A 17,874-nucleotide genomic window follows, 5' to 3' on the forward strand; every position below is an offset into this window, starting at 1 on the left:
GTCAGTATGTCCCCCGGGCAGCGAGGGGGCAACCGCCCTGGATAAGCAGGGGACCACGGGGATGGATCAAGGAGGCACAAACCCATGGGGGCCTGTGGCTACTGCCAGGGGGTGCCCTAAGTCTCTTAAAGCCCGGGATCTCTGCACTCCGCCACACCTGGGAAGGTGGGGGAAGATCCTTCCAGCGACACCTGGAGTGCTTCCGGGTGCAAGGGCAGCACTTCCGCCACACCGGCGAGGTGCTACCGGAAGAGCATCATCAGGCACCTGGAGCACATTTGGGTGGAAATAAAAGGGTCCGCCCGACTCCAATCTGAAGTCGGGTGGAAGGAGGACGGAGCTCAGAGGAGAGGAGTGGAGGCGGACCAAAAGAGTAGAAGCATAGAGAAGAGGCCAGAACTTTGTGGGAGAATAGTACAGGGAGTACTGGGTTGTGTGCGTCACTGTATATAGTATGTACAATAAATGTGTGTGTGTTTTGGAACCTTCGGTGTCTGCCTCTGTGTGTCCGGGCCAGCTTCCACACTAGTAAAGTCTAATATTTCATAACAGACCGCTGTGGTACGTCTTACAGAAGTTCTCTCTTAGCTGGAGGTGTCAGCCTCCTCATTTGCAGTTTGAGTTTCACTTCAAGTCACCTTTCACGTCAAAGGCCAGCTGATTGATTACATTCTGTCTGTTATAGATAGAAATGACGTGATGAGCGATTCAAGCAAAGCACTGCATGCAAAAATTGTCCCCCTGCACAGTGTCTACATAATTTACTGTAAGAAGACATTAGCATTGTTTAAAAAAAAATAATAATAACTGGACAACTTGGGATTTTTGACAGATAAGTTGGGGCGCCCACACTGGAGCAGATGTAATGTGATGCCTACAGAGTCACAATCTCACTTGTAGTAAAGTCACGAGTACTTCTCTTCAGCCACCCACCAATGCACAAGCACGTGTCGGAGCCCATTTTTTAAAACACAAGTAAATTATGTGACTGAGAGGTGGTCACTGCTTTACCTAAAGTGACGATTGAAATTGAGAGGCAATACGGGATAAAGCAAAAAGAAGATTAAAAAAAAAAAATCCCTGAAACGTTCTCGTACACTCAGATATAGGAATGGATATTTGAGAAGTAAACCGTAAGACAAGGATTTTATTTTTACATTATGTACAGTACTGTGCAGAAGTTTCAGGCAGGTGTGAAACAATGCTGTAAACAAAGAATGCTTTCAGAAATGGAAGTGTTAATCATTTATTTTCATCAATCAACAAAATGCAGTGAATGAACAAAAGAGAAATCTAAATCAAATCAATATTTGGTGTGACCACCCTTTGCCTTCAAAACAGCATCAATTCTTCTAGGTACACTTGCACACAGTTTTTGAAGGAACTCGGTTGGTAGGTTGTTCCAAACATCTTGGAGAACTAACCCCAGATCTTCTGTGGATGTAGGCTTCCTCACATCCTTCTGTCTCTTCATGTAATCCCAGACACACTCGATGATGTTGAGATCAGGGCCCTGTGGGGGCCATACCATCACTTCCAGGACTTCTTGTTCTTCTTTACGCTGAAGATAGTTCTTAATGACTTTGGCTGTATGTTTGGGGTTGTTGTCCTGCTGCAGAATAAATTTGGGGCCAATCATACGCCTCCCTGATGGTATTGCATGATGGATAAGTATCTGCCTGTATTTCTCAGCATTGAGAACACCATTAATCCTGACCAAATCTCCAACTCCATTTGCAGAAATGAAGCCCCAAACATTCAAGGAACCTCCACCATGCTTCACTGTTACCTGCAGACACTCATTATTGTACCGCTCTCCAGCCCTTCGACAAACAAACTGCCTTCTGCTACAACCAAATATTTCAAATTTTGACTCCTCAGTCAAGAGCACTTGCTGCCATTTTTCTGCACCCCAGTTCCTATGTTTTCGTGCATACTTGAGTCGCTTGGCCTTGTTTCCATGTCGGAGGTATGGCTCTTTGGCTGCAACTCTTCCATGAAGACCACTTCTGGCCAGACTTCTCCGGACAGTAGATGGGTGTACCTGGGTCCCACTGGTTTCTGCCAGTTCTGAGTTGATGGTACTGCTGGACATCTTCCGATTTCGAAGGGTAATAAGCTTGATGTGTCTTTCATCTGCTGCACTAAGTTTCCTTGGCCGACCACTGCGTCTACAATCCTCAACGTTGCCCGTTTCTTTGTGCTTCTTCAAAAGAGCTTGAACAGCAGATCTTGAAACCCCAGTCTGCTTTGAAATCTTCGTCTGGGAGAGACCTTGCTGATGCAGCAGAACTACCTTGTGTGTTGTTGCTGTGCTCAATCTTGCCATGACATGAAACTGTCTTCCACAACCTCACCTTGGTAGCAGAGTTTGGCTGTTCCTCACCCAGTTTGAAGCTGTTTCTGTTTCAGTTAATGACTGTGTTTCAACCTACGTGTGACATTGATGATCATTAGCACCTGTTTGGTAGAATTGGTTGATCAAACACCTGACTAGAATCCTACAAAATCCCTGACTTTGTGCAAGTGGACCTATAAGAATTGATGCTGGTTTGAAGGCAAAAGGTAGGAACACCAAATATTGATTTGATTTAGATTTTTCTTTTGTTCGCTCACTTTGCATTTTGTACATTGATAACAATAAACAATTATTATTTATATTTCTGAAAGCATTCTTTGTTTATAGCATTTTTTCACACCTGCCTAAAACTTTTGCACAGTACTGTACATTAAAGAACCATCAACAACAAATCAAATCAAATTAACAATATATTGAACAATGTCACACACGTGCGAGTAGGAGGCAGCTAAAGGGCTTAGAGAATGGTAATGACTCACCCGACCGGGGGTGACGGGGTGCACCGACTCTCTTTCTAAGTTCCCTGCAGACCTTTCCCGAGAAATCCCGCCAAGTTCTGGTGCCTCAACTCAGGACACGTCACTTGCTGTCCCAGCCCCGAGGTCAACATCACTTCCACAAGACTCCCTATAAAGCCTCACCCCCCTCCTCCAGATGGCAGTTCTGTTTTGGACTCAAGTCTTGTAAACTACTCTGGTCTTACAATTCTTTCATTTTTCAGCCAGGAACATAAAAATACGGGTGGCTGCCCCAAACCTTTAGCATGTCTGGAGTCACAACAAATTATTATAAAAGTATTCTGCAGCTGCATGAATAAAAAAAGTACCACTTCCGTTTAGCGGAAATAGCTCAAAACGCTGATAGAAAATCTACATTTTGTACCTAATACTTGTATGCAAAATTTGGTTGACCTAAGTGGACTCGTACTCAAGTTATTGTGTCCACACAAACACATATACATAATTCCAATTTGGACTCCGGGAGATCTAAACCATCGAGATTAAGCAAAATCTCAAAATCGAATTTTTGGACGATTCCAGTACTTTCCCGAGCCATCCAGCCATTTTGACAAGTGGTCCTCCTTAGGGTCACCCAGTGAGGACAGCAGTCGAAGAAGGAACAACTGAAGCGTGGAGGTGGATCAAAACAGCTTCTAAGAGCTCACCTAGCTTGTTGGCAATTAGCTTTTGATTTCTAGATAAACAACAAAAATTAACCAATTTATTTCAATCATTGAAAGCATTAGACGTCTTACATCCTCCGCCTTGCTGTCTTGCTCCTGCAGTGCTTTCTGAAGTTCCTCCACTTGGCTCCGGAGTGCAGTAATTTGCTGCTGGTTCAGCCTGAGGCAAAAAAAACAAAAGTTTATGAGAATACAATTATTACAAAAGTCATTACTTGAGAAAGCCATACTGGTGACATTTGGGCTAACATTACATTTACTTAACATCCAACAGTGTAAGTGCTGATAGAATACTGATGAAGTCCATGCTGAAAATTAAAAGCATGACAGTTAGTAGTCGGCCAGGATGAGGACGTTCTCCTTGGCTTTATCTAGACGTCTGTAGGCCAGTGACTACTACATTGGGCCAGACTTTGCTTCTGGCAGCATGAGACGTAATTTTCAGGTTGTGAGAAGAAACAGGCGGCTAATGGATAAGATGTGGGACTAAAATAAAACAATGACTTAATTTTTTTGAAGTTGTTGCAGATGCCTGAATCATTGTTTTTACGCTGTATTAGAACAGATGTGATGAGAGCAGGCCATTCAATCCAACAAGCCTGTCCGTCCTCTTCAGCTCGGGTCTGCAAAATGACTTTGGGATTTGAAGATCCATAAAGTCCTGCTGTCCACCACTCTGCTTGGTTATTCCATGTGTCTGATGGGGGGTCTTGGCCTCTCCTGGCTGGTGTTCAACTTCATGTTGTTTTTCTATCATTGTTCATTTTTGATTCTTTTGTATGGGTTAATTAGATTTGTTTTATATTTTAATGCCCTCAGCTATTCTACGCGTGTTTTGCAGGTTGCCCCACCATGGAGCGGGACCAAACGCCAATCACTGCAAGAACCCCCCACCCCCCCATAAATCTGGAGGGTCATCTGGATATCCTGACAGTTGGTTCATTGTGAAGGCGCTCTGGAGCAGCTGAGTTCTTGTCTTTTTCTGTGCCTTCTGCTTTTCTTGTGAATTTCTGGATTTTTGATCCTGTGGAAGAGAGGTGACAGAGAGTGGTGGCAGGGTGGAGAAGCGTGTCAGTAGTGATTTGTGACAGACGGATATCAGCAAGAGTGACAGGGAAGGTCTACAGGATGGTAGTTAGACCAGCTATGGTATATGGGCGGGAGACGGTGGTACTGGAGACAGAGCTGGAGGTGCCAGAGTTAAAGATGTTAAGGTTTGCATTGGGTGTGATGAGGATGGACAGGATTAGAAATGAGGACATTAGAGGGTCAGCTCAAGTTGGACGGTTTGGAGACAAAATCAAAGAGGCGAGATTGTGTTGGGTTGGACATGTGCAGAGGAGAGATGCTGGGTATATTGTGAGAAGGGTGCTAAGGATAGAGCTGCCAGGCAAGAGGAGAAGGGGAAGGCCTAAGAGAAGGTTTATGGATGTGGTGGGAGAGGACATGCAGGTGGCGAGTGTGACAGAACAAGATGGACAGGAGGATATGGAAGAAGATGATCCACTGTGGTGACCCCTAACGGGAGCAGCCAAAAGAAGAAAGGAGAGCTCGAGTCACCAACAATGGAAGTTTTAAGTGATACCTACAAGCAATTTGTGTAAGTCCTGTTCTAGACTAATAAAATCAATCCTGTGCTCCGAGTTTAGGATCATTTCTCCCCCTCCTTAGACATCTGTTATCAAGCTTATTAGACCACCACTTCTGGGTTCACCAGTTTTTGTGACATGGTGTACGTGTGCTACTCCGCTCTGTGCATGTCAAGTTCACTTCCACCCTCGCCTGACCACATCAAGTGCAGTTACAAGCTTTTTGGTGGAGTTTCAAGAGGTTATTAATGTTTCCTGCTTGTCCTACCTACTGTCTCTTTGAGCCATTATGAATTATCAGTGCCTTGGTAGTATTCTCTCACCAGATCCTTTCATTGGATTGACTGTTTGGAGTGTGACATTGGTGAACAGAGATGCTGTATCCTTGAGGTAGGATTTATCACGTTAGTAAATGTATGGTTGTGCATTTCCACAAGCTGGGACATAAAGCTGGTGGTGCGGACAGTCTTTTCATTCTTCATGACACAAGTGACAAGATGAAACTAGCTCTGAAGCATTTCAACAGTGTAATCATTCATCTGCCGGGTTACCTGTTCTCCGTCTCCAGTCTGTTCTGGCTACGCCGAGACTCCTCCAGCTGGCTCTGTACTTCACTTAGCTTCTGACGGGAGGCTTCTTCCTCTGTACAGAGCGTTTTGTTTTCCTGCTGGAGTCGCACAATAGTTTCTCTAATTGGAAGATAATGGAAGAGAGAAAATATGTAACGTTACAAAATGAAAAAGATGAGGAAAAAATGAATAGGATTTATTATAAGGAAGTAAAATACTTGAACATGTCAGCTTAGAGACTACAGAGGTGAAAACACGTGAGAAAATCATTTCTAATATATAACATCACCCGTGCGCACAGATTATTTGAATGAATGAATTTAAAACTTTGAACACTAATTAGCAGGAGTTAAGATACCTCACTAAGTATAGCTGGGCCCTTTCATTTTAAGTGTATGATTATATATGATGAATGTCTTACTTGAGCTCAGCAGGCATGATCTCAGCTGTAAGATTCTGCACACCCTCATCACACAAAGAATCTTCTATAAAAATAATAAACATAAGACAGTCATCCAGTTGATCAGTGCATGACACGCTAGGAAGACTGTCACAGTCAAACAATACAGATAAGTTCTAAGAGCAAACCATTTGGTGAGACCACCTACAGGCAACACCCAAAAGTTCTTTATGTAAAACATTTGTATGGTAAGCCAGGCCTTGTGTGAAATGTTCCCTGCAAGGCTCTGCGCTGGCTTACCTCCCTGACGAAGATACTGTGGCTGGAACTGCACAAAGCACATGTCATCAATCCTTTCTCGCAAGGCGTCCCGGTCCACCATAAGTCGCTGAAACAACGAAAAATCAGCTTAGTAAATACAGTAGACCCCCGCAAAGTCACGGTTCAGGGTTCACAGACTTGGTCATTCACTGATTTTTCCTTAGAACCTAACTTAATTGTTAGCGGAAAGCACAAATATCCTCTGCAATTTTTTGTGGCTTTTTTCGTGGCAATACTGTGCTGTAGAGAGAACTGCGGCTTAGGATGGTAAAAGTAGCCAATAGAATTTGAAACTGCAACTCCCAGCAGTGGATCTGATTGGTCTTCCGCCGAGAACAGGAAGCAACCATTGAGGGAAATGCGGTTTGGGATGGTGAAAGTTGCCAATCCGAAAGCATTATTCATTTCTCCTTGCTGCTGGTTGACTGCTGCCCTGTGACGAGTCTCCAGCTGAGTGTCCTCGTGCTTTCCTTTTTGTTATTCTTAAACACACAAGATGTCGGCAAAACGCCCTGAACCTTCTAAGGCTTCTTGCACTGAGCCGAAGCACTAGAAGAAGTTTAAAACACTCCAGGAGAAGGTGGAACTACTGGATTTGCTCCGGGAACTAAAAAGTTATAGTGGCGCGCTACTGCAGCATGGATTAATGAAAGCACCGCGCGCTACATAAACAAGAACGAAGCAGCGATCTGGAGTACTGTCTCTGTACGTTTCTGTGATAATGCCAAAAAGGTAACGACCATAAGGAATACAAATATCGTCAGGATGGAATCTGCCTTGGCATTGTGGATCACCGACTGCACGAAGAAGAACATCCCCTTGGACGGTAACATCATCCGTGAAAAAGCACAGAAATTGTACCCACAGTTCGCTACAGGAGACAATGTAGCAACTTCCCATTACAATGTTCCTGAAACCTATAAAGAAAAGCAAACACGAAACCCCACCAGAAGAAGACCCATCCAAAGATATGACTCTTCCTGAAGCGCCTGAAGAAGAGGCGCCACCCTCGGAGTTTTAAATCCTCATCATCATCATCAATATTATTCATCATTGGTGAGTACCCATACATTTTACTGTATTTTAATTAAATGAAAATATTATGTATTTACTCTACTTATAACAAAGAAAACAACAGCACCTACCAAAGAAAACGCACTTGCATGAATTACAGTATGTATAGCGGTAACATCGGTATTTTACATTCTAGCACCGCGGCAGACATAGCAGTACCGTACTGCACAGTATACGGGTTTACCTTTACATTCTAGGTAATGTATTAAGGTAATTTTTTAGGTAATGTATTAAGCGGAGTTTGCAACAAAATCAAAGTGCTTTGGGAGCATACTGTATTTAGGGTTTAACCTATAAAAATAGGCATTTAAAAGGCATTTTTTAACCACACCCAAAAGTCGTGCTTTTTGACAATTCGCGGGTGCTCTAGGAATGTAACCCCTGCGAATTTTGGGGGTGTACTGTACTCACAGATCAGGCCTGCTGTGATGCTACACTAAATTAAGCAGAACGGAGCAGATTACAAAAGTAAGATAAAATCATGCTTTTAGAAGGGTGCATGATGTGGGGGTGTTGAACTCCGGGCCTGGAGGGCCGCAGTGGCTGCAGGTTTTCATTCTAACCCTTTTCCTAATCAGCGACCAGTTTTCACTGCTAATTACCGTAACTCCTTTTTCCCTTCATTTTAATAGCCCTGTTTTTAAGGATTCAGTGCTCTGAATTGATTCTTTGGCTTCAAACAAAAATGAGATATGAAACAAGCCAACAGATGACCAGCTAAACTGGGGCTCCAAACTCCAACCAATTTCACTCCAATCACTTACTTAATGAGAAGCTGATTCTTGCTGTTAATTAAACCCGTTACTTAATTCCATGGCGTGTTGCTGCTCTCATTCTGCCACAGCAGACATTTCCAAAACTGTTGATTTTCTGTTTTTTCTAAGAACACCGTCAAGATGTTTTGGTGAACCTGAGGGATCAACTTTACTGAGACCTTCACCTTTCTTTACTTTCAGATATTGTGTGATGGGCACAGGTGAGCTGGTCATGTGGTGGCTTGTTTTGTGTCTCATTATTGTTTGGCAGCTAATTAAGGAAAAAAAAAGTTAATTAGGAGCAAAAACTGGTCACTAATTAAGAAGATGGTTAGAATGAAAACCTGCAGCCACGGTAGTCCTCCAGGACTGGAGTTCGACACCCGTGTCCTAAACGATAACCTCAAACAGCATTACCACCGAGGTGCTTCAAAATTGAACTCAAAGAAAAATACATCTGCATGTCAAGGCTTTCCACCTGGAGACCAACATGCACCAAGTGGGTCTTGGGTACATTTTAGAAGCATCTAACCAACCCACCATATTCTGAAGTTACTTATTTCTGCACACTCTTTTCAATAAGCTATTAAAGCATCCATGGGACTAGGGCAAGAACAGTCCCGGTGCCAGTCCAATACACATGGACAGCGTTACCCAGATATGGACTGACGAAGAAGCAGAGTTTGTCTGATGTGTAATTAGTCATCGACAGTGCACAAGCACTAGGACCAACATCTTGTGCTCAACAAATCTGCTAAAATACACTAGTGAGCATAAGTGAAACCAATATGGACATCGAGAGTTCTGGGACTTTTACTTCGGAGAACTGATCCCTTTTTTATACCCACTTTCAAAGCCAAATTATCATCTACTGGTAGCATAAGAAGGGCATAGGGGTCTTCTAGCAAAAAGCAGAAGACAGCAGCAGCAAGTGTGGAGAAAGTCACGGACAGTACCCATCACTTTTCTCATTTTGGAAGGCACACAATAGGGAGGATCTTTGCACTCCTTGGAATCTCATCATTTAGTCCACTTTTTCCAAATTGTTAATAGCAGCAGTAACCAGTGACGTGCAGTGAGGTTCAAGGCTGGTGAGGCACGGACTCCTTCACGGTCAGATTTACAAATATATGAACCCCAAAGATTAGCTTATTCACTACTCAATTGGCAGCCTGCATATTGACTACTGGTTGTGTTTCATATCTCATCAGTACTCTACACATACAGGTAAGGCGCATATTTGGCTAAGAAATAACGTTACATTTATTGCGGAGAGAGCGCATTTGCTCGGCACCCTCCATGTGTTCTAAATTTGCTGTTGCAAGTCCACAATTCCTACTCATTTAATACAAATGAAAGTATTGAGTGGTGGATTTCAAATTTGACTTTTATTGAAATATTTAGTTGTTTTCAAAAGCTTTTAATTTTGATGCTTTAATCGTTTTTAATACCGACTGTTTAACAAGTACTGTGACTGTGTGCAGATGGTGCAGACCTATAAATATCTGGGAGTGCAGCTGGATGATAAATTAGACTGGACTGCCAATACTGATGCGCTGTGCAAGAAAGGACAAAGCCGGTTATACTTCCTTAGAAGGCTGGCTTCCTTCAACATCTGCAATAAGATGCTGCAGATGTTCTATCAAACAGTTGTGGCGAGCGCCCTCTTCTACGCAGTGGTGTGCTGGGGAGGCAGCATTAAGAGGAAAGACGCCTCACGCCTGGACAAACTGGTGAGGAAGGCAGGCTCTATTGTTGGCATGGAGCTGGACAGTTTAACATCTGTGGCAGAGCGAAGGGCGCTCAGCAGGCTCCTATCAATTATGGAGAATCCACTGCATCCACTAAATAATGTTATCTCCAGACAGAAGAGCAGCTTCAGCGACAGACTGCTGTCACTGTCCTGCTCCACAGACAGATTGAGGAGATCGTTCCTCCCCCAAACTATGCGACTCTTTAATTCCACCAGGGGGGGTAAACGTTAATATTTAACATTATACATAGTTATTGTCTGTTTTTTTCACCTGTATTATTATCATTCTTTAATTTAATATTATTTATTGTATCAGTATGCTGCTGCTGAAGAATGTGAATTTCCCATCGGGATTAATAAAGTATCTATCTATCTATCTATCTATCTATCAAAAGGTCAAAATTTAGTTTTTACATATTGGATTGTTTTTTTTCTTAGTCTGATCCCATTTTTTTTATAAAAAATAAAAAAACCCGTTTCTGGTCTTACCTTTATTTGTAAATGAAGTCCATGCACCTATCCTTCTCCACGAAAATCTCCGTCACTTTCAAGTAAAAATCCTCCTTATTTTCCTTTAGTTTTACAAATCACTATCTTTTATTTTGGCAGTCAGTCGGAACAAAAAATAAACGGACCGCTGCAGTGCCCTTGACTTTCTGATATCGCTAACTTATTTGCACCGCTGCGTAGAAGAACAGCAGCAATGAGCACCTGTTCAGCTCACATGCGCCCCCTTCAGGGTGTCACGGTACTGTTTGCCTCACCCTTGTGCCTTCTCACTGCGGTTTAATGTCCAATCAGCAAGACTAAATATGTCACACACATTCATTAAAGGTATTAGCCAGACTGTGGAAAGTCAGGGTGTATAATAAACATGTCTGCACACAGAGGGACAGCAACAGGCAGGCACCAATGGCAGACATCAACCCCACGTGTGAGGGAGAGTGCAGTCTGAGGGGAGGTGAGGCTTGTCGCTGCCGCACCTCGTGTTTCTCCCCTGTGTTTGAACAGGAAATGCGGCAATTCAGTGATTCGGACTATAAAAATGATCAAAATTATTGGAATCGTATAGAAAACAAATTTATAGCACAGACCAGTGGACACATTTATTTTATGTTATCACTAGACAAAGAGCCCGTTTCGACAACGTAAGATGAAACGGGCACGAGTTTGTGTCAGCAGTGTATGAAGAACAAATGATAAGTAACGAAGAAGTTGTTTTGTAATGATTGTAGTCCGCTTTACTCATTACTGTACAGGCTTGTACTGTTAGTTGATGAATTTTCCAGGCCTATAGTATAATATTGAATGATGAATGTTCCAGTACAATATGGAATTATAATAAGTATAAGCACCACAAACCTGATATGGGTGTATTGAATGAATGCGTAATTGAATCAGAATGCGTAAGTAGGCCTCAAGCTGTAGTCGAAATCGCCTTTCAGGCCTCTACAGCTTTAAACGAAGTCGCCTTTCTCTTTGAATTTTCACGGCCGTAAATGCGCCGCGTGCCGCGATGTCGGTCTTGTAAGATTTTTCAGCCAGCTGCGCAGAAGGCGACTGCGCATTCGGCTTCGGACGGACGTGAGTGAGTGAGTTACATATAAGATTATTAGTTTTTTTTACTTTTCATGATGACAGGTGAGGGCCACCCCTGACCGAATGTTCACACCCCTGTCAAGTCACTACAAGTGACCTTTCTTTTTAAAAATCAGTTTATTTATCCTTCATGCTTTTGTTTTGATTCAAGTGTCTCAAAGGCTGAATTATGTATGCATGATACCTGGAAGCGTGGAAACCACCCAAAATGAAAGAAACAGTAAATAATAAAATAATATAAAATGATCAAACCCACTTAATCCAAATTAATGTCATGGGTAATAGCACTGCCAAATGGATCCAGCTATAAAGAAATCCATTCAATTCTTAAAGCCTGCCATTACTAAATAAATCAAAACCAGACTGAATGAATAATAAAATTGTAAAAGCCGTTCCTTTAAATGGCAAAGAAAGGGAATCGAGAACTCACCTCCTTCTCCTTGAGCAGAGCCTCGTACTTTAGATGGACGTTCTTGTACTCAAACTGCCACTTCTCAGCTTTGATTGCTTCTGAAGAGTGCTTACTGTGCAGCTCCTGAATCTTAAATTAAAAAAGAAAAAAGGTTCAGTTCCTCCCCAAATGCAATGGGTGTAAAGCAGAAATGAGGACACCACGACTACATCTGAACTGGGACGGCAGTAAGTGCAAAATGAAGCTGCCATTCACACGCCCAATGTTAGAGAATAACCAACTGTTATCTGCGCTGTGGAAAGGGGCTTTCCAAGAGGCTAAGGGGACGAGACGCCATACCGGAAAGTACCTGTTTCTTATAAATTTCCAGCTGACTGCGGGCGCTGTTGGCTTTCCTCAGCTCTTCTTCCAGTTCGCACGTGCGCTGCATGTACACGGTGTTCCTCTCCTCCAGGAGCCTAACCTGTCTCCGCAGATCCCCAAGATCTTCCAGCTTCTTCTTATAGGTATCCACCATTGCCTCTAAGCGGTTCACTCTGTCGGACGAGTGCCTGTAAAGCAATTAGAAACATCTTAGTATTATAAAATCAACAAAACGCGCTTTATCTAATTTTACCTGAAGATGTTTCTTTATGTAGAACATTATAGTAAAAGCCAGGAGGGTTTGGCCATTTTGAAAGTATCAGACAAACACTCAATGGATGAAGGATGGTCTCATGTTAAAAATGCGCATACAGTGCTGCGCAAATCTTTATTCCCACATAGCATTACAGTCGTTATGGTACTGATGTCAATACAGTAGAGTCTTGCTTATCTGATATTCCGTATTATCCGACGTCCCACCGCAAAAAAAAAAAAACAAACAAAAAAACACATCAATCAGCAACAAGAACTGCAGGTTGCGAGCGTGAGCGTAATCTATTTTTTGTTGCTAAGTTCATTTTTTCAGCTAATTTTTTTCTGTTGTTTTGTTGTAAAACATGACTATTAGGTTCATAATGTGTAAAATTATAACATAGTTTGACGTTTAATAGGCTTTTTCGTCGCTTATCCGACGTTCTGCTGGCCCGTTTATGTTGGATAAGCGAGACTCTACTATATAATGATCTGTCAAAGCAATTCAAACTGTGCAAGTGTTACGGTTTATTGAAAACAAAGAAACAGCTGATCTGTGGATCTGCTGAGTCAGCTATGATGGATGGCCAAGAGCATTACCCAGATCACCGTGTTCAGGGCATTATCTCCCTCAAGACACTAGAGGGCAGCCCCCCTGGGCTGCTACAGCATCATGGATGTCGGGACTTAGTTTGAAACAGCACTGCTGGGCTCCGTTGGTGCCGCCAGGGGGTGCGCTGCAGGGTCCCTGGAGGAACCTCTTCTGCCACACCCGGAAGTAGGTCGAGAAACACCTCCAGCACTTCCGGGTGTGCTATAAAAGGAGCCGCTTCACCACCAATCAGAGAGCGAGACTCAGGTGGTGGAGCAGCAGAAGCAGATGAAGATTGTGTTTACTTGTATCTGGTGCTGTGTACTGTGGGGAACAAGAGAAAGACGCTTGCCCATTGAAGAATAAACGTGTGCGGTTATGAACTTGCGTCTCAGCCTGTCTGTGTTGGGGTTTGGGGAGCAGTACACCCCCTGGTGGACTACACAGCCTAATCAAAATTCAGGGGACCTGCGGGATTCAAACCCAAAATGGTCATCAGGCCACTGCGGGGCATGCTTATTTATGCCACTTTAAACTGTTATATAGAAAAAGTTCCACCTTAAAAACAACTGCTGTTCAGAGTTAGACTGGTTGGTCTTCGAACCTCCGTCCAGGGGGTTTTTATCATCTCTTTCTGCGGTTATGCACAGGAGATGCAGATGGTTCTGTAAAGCACTTTACAATTAAACCCGCTAAGAAATGCACTGTACAAATACTGTCTAAACATGGCGTGACTACTCATTAGGAAAAGACAGACATGCAAACCACTGAGCATGACGATGGTGCGAAGACCAGGAAGGATTCCCCCTCAATGACGACTGGGGCTTTCACAAGGTAACGGCATAAGTCCATTTTTATTGTGTAGCCACTAACGGGCTAAGCCAAACATGGATTCAAGCTGAAGCCAACGCCAAACGTTCAAAGTGGGTGGCAGGGTGTTACACTGGCAGGGTGTTACACTGGTCAGCGCTGCTGCTGGGTTCAAACGAGTTTGAGTGGTCACTCCAGGTCTGTGTGCGTCTGCCCCACATTTCAAACACAGGGTTGTGTTTACTGGAAACTCTACATTGCCTTGGCATGAGAAAGTGTGCCAGGCAGTGCAATGGCACCCCCTTCAGGGATATTACGTGTCTTACACTCCAGTCTGCCTGACAAGCACAATAGATTATTAAGTCAGCCTACGTGGAATAAATGATGATTTGTAAGATAAAATACTTGACTTTTACTCACCGGAGGATGTCCATTTCATCTTTGAGGGACTGCGCCTCTTCAGCTAGGCTGGTCAGCTCTTCATTACGATGCTGCAGCTCTGCCACTTGGCGCTCCAACTCCTCTGCTCTGATTTGTAGGTCGTCTTTGGAGGTGTCCAGCCTGTAACAAGACCATCAAATAATACAACACCCTGCAATGCAGCTACACCCTAGGCGGATGCTTCAATTGTTTTTTTGTGCAATATTCCAATTGATGCGGTGGTCTGTTGCGGACAACCATAATGAGTTTCTGGCTTGTCCTCCTAGTCACCCAATCATCCTCTACCTCTCTGCGAGTCTGAATTGGACTGTCCTTTGTGAGAAAATGAATACATTTAGAAGCTCTTAATAACTTTAAAGTCTGTACGCAACGTCTAAAGGAAGTGTCTCAGTAATTAGATTCACTGTAATGGAATGTGCAGTTGTCTATTAACCTAAATCAGCACTGCCTCCCAACTTTGTACCTAATGCTTCTGGAATGGGCTCCGGAACTTCGCTTCGAAAGGATTAAGTGGGTTTGAGTATGTCATGTGTGAACCCTGGGCACATACAGCCACCCCAACCTGACACAGACAGGCAGAACACAGGTGAAGCACACGGCACCCGGTTTATTGTCAGTTCAGCACACAGGGCCCAAATCACCAACACAGTGCCACCGCCTCCACTCCTCCTCAGGCTTTGTCCTCTTCCTCCTGACTCTGGCTCCCCAAATTGTGGCAGCTGTCCCCTTTTATAGAGCACCCGGAAGTACCCCAGATGTTCCACAGTCCCCTTCCGGGGGAGACAGCAGCCCTCTAGAGGAGGGCTCAGCCGTGCTCTATACGCCCCCTGGCGGTGACTATGGGCCCCAGCAGGGCTGAGCTTCCCTGCTCCGTGGCACCATAGCAAGCCAGGGGGACTGCCCTCCGTTGACCAGTGCAAGCTCCTTCCCCTAGTCCTTCCATTACGAAGGTGTCCCGGTTGCCCGTTACACGTTATGACCCAAAGTCTAAACACCAGTAGCAATTCTGCTTCACAATCTGACAAACCAACACTAATGGATGAGTGGGACCCTTTAAGCAAATATTAGAACAGATATGACACAATACTAGTGCTTAAAGTCAGGACTAACCTCAAGGGGGCGCTGTTAGGAAAACGCACATCACAAAATACTCAATAGAAGGTTTAGTTTTCTTTCTTGTTCTGCTTCTGTGCCAAAGCTGTGACACATTAAAGGTTAACAGTGAGTTTTGTTAGCCACAGCTGCACTTTGTTCTACCAATTGCCTGGCGCTGAGGTCAGTAATGTGCAGCAGACGAGGAGTGCAGGGAGATTAAGGAAACCTGAGGTATGAGCCCCGGCAACACTGCCTGCTTCTACCAAATGGGGACCTTTTTCAGTATTACAAAGTAACTCATCTTCTACATTCCACGTACACCATTCCCTCCATAAGAGAGGCTATCACAGCCACAAGTGACAGTCTGTCTCATGCCAGAAACAAGGTGACCATCTGACCTGTAATTTTCCTCCTGCAGCTGTTCCAGTTGGCTCTGTAGCAGAAGCAGCTTCTTACTGGTTATGGTGGTGGTTTCATCGAGTGGTTCGGACCGCTGCGTTCCGTGTTTTTGCAGCTCTGCCAGCTCAGACAACAAAGCGTTCTTTTCCTCCAGTATGGTTGAGACCTGTGGCACAGACATATCAATGGATAGACTTGGCTCAAAAAACAGAAAAAAGTTACTGAACACCACCTGGACTGGTGAGACCTCCCTAGGCCGGTACTGTGGATATTCCGCATTAAGAAGGCAAACAGAACATCAAGTTATATAGTGCCTTGATGTGTGCAGTACAAGTCCAAGGAGTTTCTGCTCAGGCTTTGTAACACACTGGTGAGGCCTCATCTGGAGTCATGGGTGCAGTTTTGGTCTCCAGGCTACAAAAAGGACATAGCAGCACTAGAAAAGGTCCAGAGAAGAGCAACTAGGCTGATTACGGGGGCTACAGGGGATGAGTTATGAGGAAAGATTAAAAGAGCTGAGCCTTAAGGAGATGAAGAGGAGACCTGACTGAAGTGTTTAACATTATGAAGGGAATTAGTCCTGTGGATCGAGACGGTGACTTTAAAATGAGTCCATCAAGAACACGGGGACACCGATGGAAACTTAGGAAATAAAAATGTGAGGTCTGAAAAATACAAACGGACAGTCGGAAAATCGAGAGTCCACTTTATGAGAAGGATTTAGGAGTTGTAGTGGACTCTAAGCTATCAACTACCAGACAGTGTTCAGAAGCCATTAAGAAGGCAAACAGAATGTCAGGTTATATAGCACCTTGACGTGTGCAGTACAAGTCACAGGAGGTTCTGCTCAAGCTTTATAACACACTGGTGAGGCCTCATCTGGAGTCCTGTGTGCAGTTTGGGTCTCCAAGTAACAGAAAGGGCATAACAGCACCAGAAAAGGTCCAGAGAAGAGCAACAGGGCTGATTCAGGGCTAGAGGGGATGAGTTATGAGGAGAGATTAAAAGAGCTGAGCCTTTACAGTTTAAACAAAAGAAGATTAATAGAAGACCTGACTGAAGTGTTTAAAATTATGAAGGGAATTAGTGCAGTGGATCGAGACGGTGACTTTAAAATGAGTTCATCAAGAACACGGGGACACAGTTGGAAACTTGCGAAGGGCAAATTTCATGCAAACATTAGGAAGCTTTTCTTTATATAAAGAACAATAGACATTTGGAATAAGCGACCAAGTAGGGTGGTAGACAGTAAGACTTTAGGGACTTTCAAAACTCGACTTGATGTTTTTTTTTTTTTTTAAAGAAATAAGTGGATAGGACTGGCGAGCTTTGTTGGGCTGAATGGCCTGTTCTCGTCTCGATTGTTCTAATGTTCTAAATGACAACCCTCTTGTGTTGCACACAGCTACCTGAACATGAATTTTTTTAAAAATTATGTAACTAGGATTACTTTTAAAAACGTCTTATAACTTGAAGGACATAAAGCTCATACTCTTTTATAATACGTTTCATCAGGATGAATGCCTTTGGGATTAAACACAACAAAAGATTATTTAAGGCTCAGTATTTCTAGTAAAAGGAGGGGATTAAAACACAAGCTGGAAAGTGCAAAGAAGCTCGTCATAAAATAGACTTGCAGGCCTTTAAAGACGAGGTGTGCTGTTCTATGAAGTAACTGAAGCAGAGGAAACAATGTCCCGTCGCAAATTTAAAAGGATATTTGATAGCACTCTTTAATAATTACACAATCTCGAAGATTAAAAAAAGAAAGCCATCACTTTATTCTTTAAATCACGAAGGGCATGCTGTGCAGAGTGATCTACAGACTCACAGACACGTCTGTTATTTACTTTCTAATTTTTGTTACCTTATGAGTGATTTTTTTTTTTATTTTTTAAGAAATGCTAC

General features: G+C 43.4%; 2 protein-coding genes across 2 annotated transcripts in view; one reads left to right on the top strand and one right to left on the bottom strand.

Annotated features, from left to right (window-relative positions):
- Positions 1–17,874, top strand: part of rnf11a (ring finger protein 11a) — a 628,093-nt gene that overhangs the window by 132,635 nt on the left and 477,584 nt on the right. The window lies entirely within an intron of this gene.
- Positions 1–17,874, bottom strand: part of LOC114668199 (protein Hook homolog 2-like) — a 62,164-nt gene that overhangs the window by 15,830 nt on the left and 28,460 nt on the right. Inside the window, exons 9-16 of the mRNA XM_028823859.2 lie at positions 15,966–16,132; positions 14,452–14,592; positions 12,364–12,565; positions 12,033–12,143; positions 6,401–6,488; positions 6,122–6,185; positions 5,683–5,820; positions 3,615–3,702 (exon numbers count right to left, since the gene is read on the bottom strand). Of these exons, the coding sequence (XP_028679692.1) occupies positions 3,615–3,702; positions 5,683–5,820; positions 6,122–6,185; positions 6,401–6,488; positions 12,033–12,143; positions 12,364–12,565; positions 14,452–14,592; positions 15,966–16,132 (999 nt within the window). The remainder of the gene's footprint in view (positions 1–3,614; positions 3,703–5,682; positions 5,821–6,121; positions 6,186–6,400; positions 6,489–12,032; positions 12,144–12,363; positions 12,566–14,451; positions 14,593–15,965; positions 16,133–17,874) is intronic.

Source organism: Erpetoichthys calabaricus, chromosome 17, assembly GCF_900747795.2.
Source record: "Erpetoichthys calabaricus chromosome 17, fErpCal1.3, whole genome shotgun sequence".
Lineage (NCBI taxonomy): Eukaryota > Metazoa > Chordata > Cladistia > Polypteriformes > Polypteridae > Erpetoichthys > Erpetoichthys calabaricus.